At 63.8% G+C, this 2670-nt stretch overlaps 1 protein-coding gene across 1 annotated transcript in view; it reads right to left on the reverse strand.

Annotated features, from left to right (window-relative positions):
- Positions 1-2670, reverse strand: part of ADAMTSL2 (ADAMTS like 2) — a 28476-nt gene that overhangs the window by 1730 nt on the left and 24076 nt on the right. Inside the window, exons 14-15 of the mRNA XM_030885321.2 lie at positions 2085-2261; positions 1902-2043 (exon numbers count right to left, since the gene is read on the reverse strand). Coding sequence (XP_030741181.1) covers positions 1902-2043; positions 2085-2261 — 319 coding nt within the window. The remainder of the gene's footprint in view (positions 1-1901; positions 2044-2084; positions 2262-2670) is intronic.

Raw genomic sequence — 2670 nt, forward strand, 5'->3', positions numbered from 1 at the left:
CCGCCCGCCTCTGTGACCTCACTGTCCCTGGGTCCCCAATTTCCTGAGATCTGTGGGGCAGAGGACGCAGGGCCCCAAGAGGCAGGGGCGCCAGGAGAGCACCACCGGCCACCCACCCACCCACTCCAGCAAAACGTTATGTTTGCTGTGAGCCAATTAAACATCTTCCGCAGCAAGCCCGCCCCGCCCTGTCCAGATGTTCCCCTTGGAAAACCCCGCACACCCCAGACGTCTGCTGACCCCAATACGCAGCGTCCTCCTGCCAGGATCTGCAGGTGGTGGCTGCCTCCTGTCCCCCACGTGGTGACCCACATCACCCACAGGGACCCCACACCACCCTACACAGCTGGGACCTGGGATGGGGGTGGGGAGGTGGGGGTGGGGGAGGAGGCACCACTAGGGCCCATCCTTCATTGTTTTCCAGGCACAGGGAGAAACAATTAAGATTTGGCTGGAAGACACCCTGCCCCCCACCCCCATCATCTTTGAATGGTGGGGCGGCCAGCCTGGAGGCTGGGAGAAGAAGCCAAAGCAGTCAGCCTTAGCTGGTGTCCCGGTAGCCTCTGGATGTGCCTCTGTCCCTTGGCCCCTGGCCCCTGGCCAGGCCTCTGGAAATGCCCCTTCCCTGTCCGGGCCCCTGGACACACCCCTCCCCCAGGCCTCCTCCTGTGGGGCCCTCCTTTTAGTCCCCCTTCAGAGGGAGGCACCCCTCACAATACCTGACCTGGGTCCTGGCCCCACCTGCCTGCTGCCATTGCAGGAGGGGACCTTTTCTCTGGGCCAGGAGGCCCCCAGCCCAGTCACCCGGGGGGCCCTGGTTTAGATAGGCCCCTTAGGGGAGGCCCCAGCCCCTCCTCTCTCCTTTTGGGGTCCCCAGGGAATGAATACGTATTGGTGGAGATGGGCAAAGGGAGGGAGGGAGAGCTGTTTTTCAGGGGGACTGCTGAAGTCTCTCCACAGAGGATCTAAAGGGGTTGGGGGCAGAGCCCCTGGGCCCCACTCTTGGTGGGCAACCCCAGATGCACCCACACTGGTTTCTTGTGTTTAGACAGAACACTCCCCACCAGGTGATCATCTCTGAGGCCCTGTCCAGCAGCGTTAAGGGTGACCCTCTTGGACCTGACCAGAACTGCCAGGTCCCTGGGCCTCTGGGGGTCATTGAGGAAGAAGCGGAGGGTGGCAAGAGCCGAAGTCACACTGTCTGGCCACCCAGAGAAAGCACCGGGGACCCCCACAGATTCATCAAGACCACTCAGCACTCCCCTATCCCCCACCCCCGCTGAGGGCACAGGGTGCTGGCTGCCGCGGACAGTGGAGGTCCCGGTGTACTTGCTGTGGATTCCTGGAATCCCAAGTGGAAAGCAGGCTGACCACAGCACGCCCCACAGCTGAGGGTGCCTGGTGCCCCTGAGCTCCTGGGACACCCCCACCCTTGCTTCCCAGAGGCCTTTGCGGGAAGGGGCCAGGGTCGCCTGGAACAAGAAGGGGGGTGGGCAGAAGTGTCGTGGGGAGAATGGCATGTGAGCTGAGGCTGCTTCCTCCTCTGTGGGCCCTACCTTAGGGTCCCTGCCCTGGAGTCACAGAGATGGGCTGGCACAGGGCCCCCTTAAAGGATTTATAAACCCTCACCCACCGAGATCTGACTCAGGAACAGGAACCATAGTCCCACTCACCTCCCCACCCACCCCAAGAGACCTTGAGCCACCGGGCATGTCACCAAGAGTCAGTTTCTTCGGCTGCAGGTTGGCGGGTGGGGGGATGCAGGGTGCTGGGACAGGCCCCCTCCTGCTGGAAGGGGACTGGAGACCCTCGGCTCTGGAGCCCTGTGTAAGGGGATTCCAGGCCCCAGCTCCATCAGCTGGCACCCTGAGGCCCCTTCGGCAGGAGTTTCTGCCTGTTACCCAGCCCAGCATCCCTGCCTGCACCGTGGCTTCCAGGGGCTGGTGGCACCAGGGTGGAGCACCCATCCTGCACACCCTCGTGCCAGAAGGCTACAGGCCTGGAGAGGTACAGAAGTGGCAGTGGCTCCTTGCCGGCCTCCAGCTGGGGACCCCGAGGCAGGGACCGGTGGGCGCGGCGCTCACCTCAGACCAGGGGCTGGTGTACCACTTGAAGCATGGCCTCTCAAAGCAGGTGCTCTCCTCAGCGGGCTTCCTGGCCAGGCCGCACTCCGGCCCGCTGCGTGGCTGCGGCTGCCCGTTGGCTAGCTCCATGCACAGGACCAGCCGCCTCTTCACGCCCCGCCCGCAGGTGGTGTTGCACTGAAGCAAGGGGCAGGAGCAGGCTGGCGGTCAGCACCGGAGGCCACAAGGCCAGCTCCCCTGGGCCCCCACGAGACCCGGGCCCTCCCACTGTCACCAGTGGAGTAGGACTCACAGGGAGAGTAGGACTGCCCCTGGGGGTGGGGGGTCTCTGAGACTGTAAGTCTTAATGGGAGCAGACTGCCTCGTTTGTCTCCCTCGGAGCGGCTGGTGGTTTCAAACCGCTAACCTTGCAGTTAGCAGCACTGCCAGGGCTCCTTGGTCTAGAGCCATTTAGCTTCCAACCACGTGTGTGGCCCCGGCGGATGTGACCAAGGGGAGCAACTGTTTCCAGGCCAGCGGGCCCTGCTGGCTGCCAGCTCGAGGTGACCCTTCGGAGGACAAAGTGCCGGGGTGCCAGGGCAGTGAC

Source organism: Echinops telfairi, unplaced genomic scaffold (assembly GCF_000313985.2).
Source record: "Echinops telfairi isolate 266 unplaced genomic scaffold, ASM31398v2 ScPeMD7_25;HRSCAF=90, whole genome shotgun sequence".
NCBI lineage: Eukaryota > Metazoa > Chordata > Mammalia > Afrosoricida > Tenrecidae > Echinops > Echinops telfairi.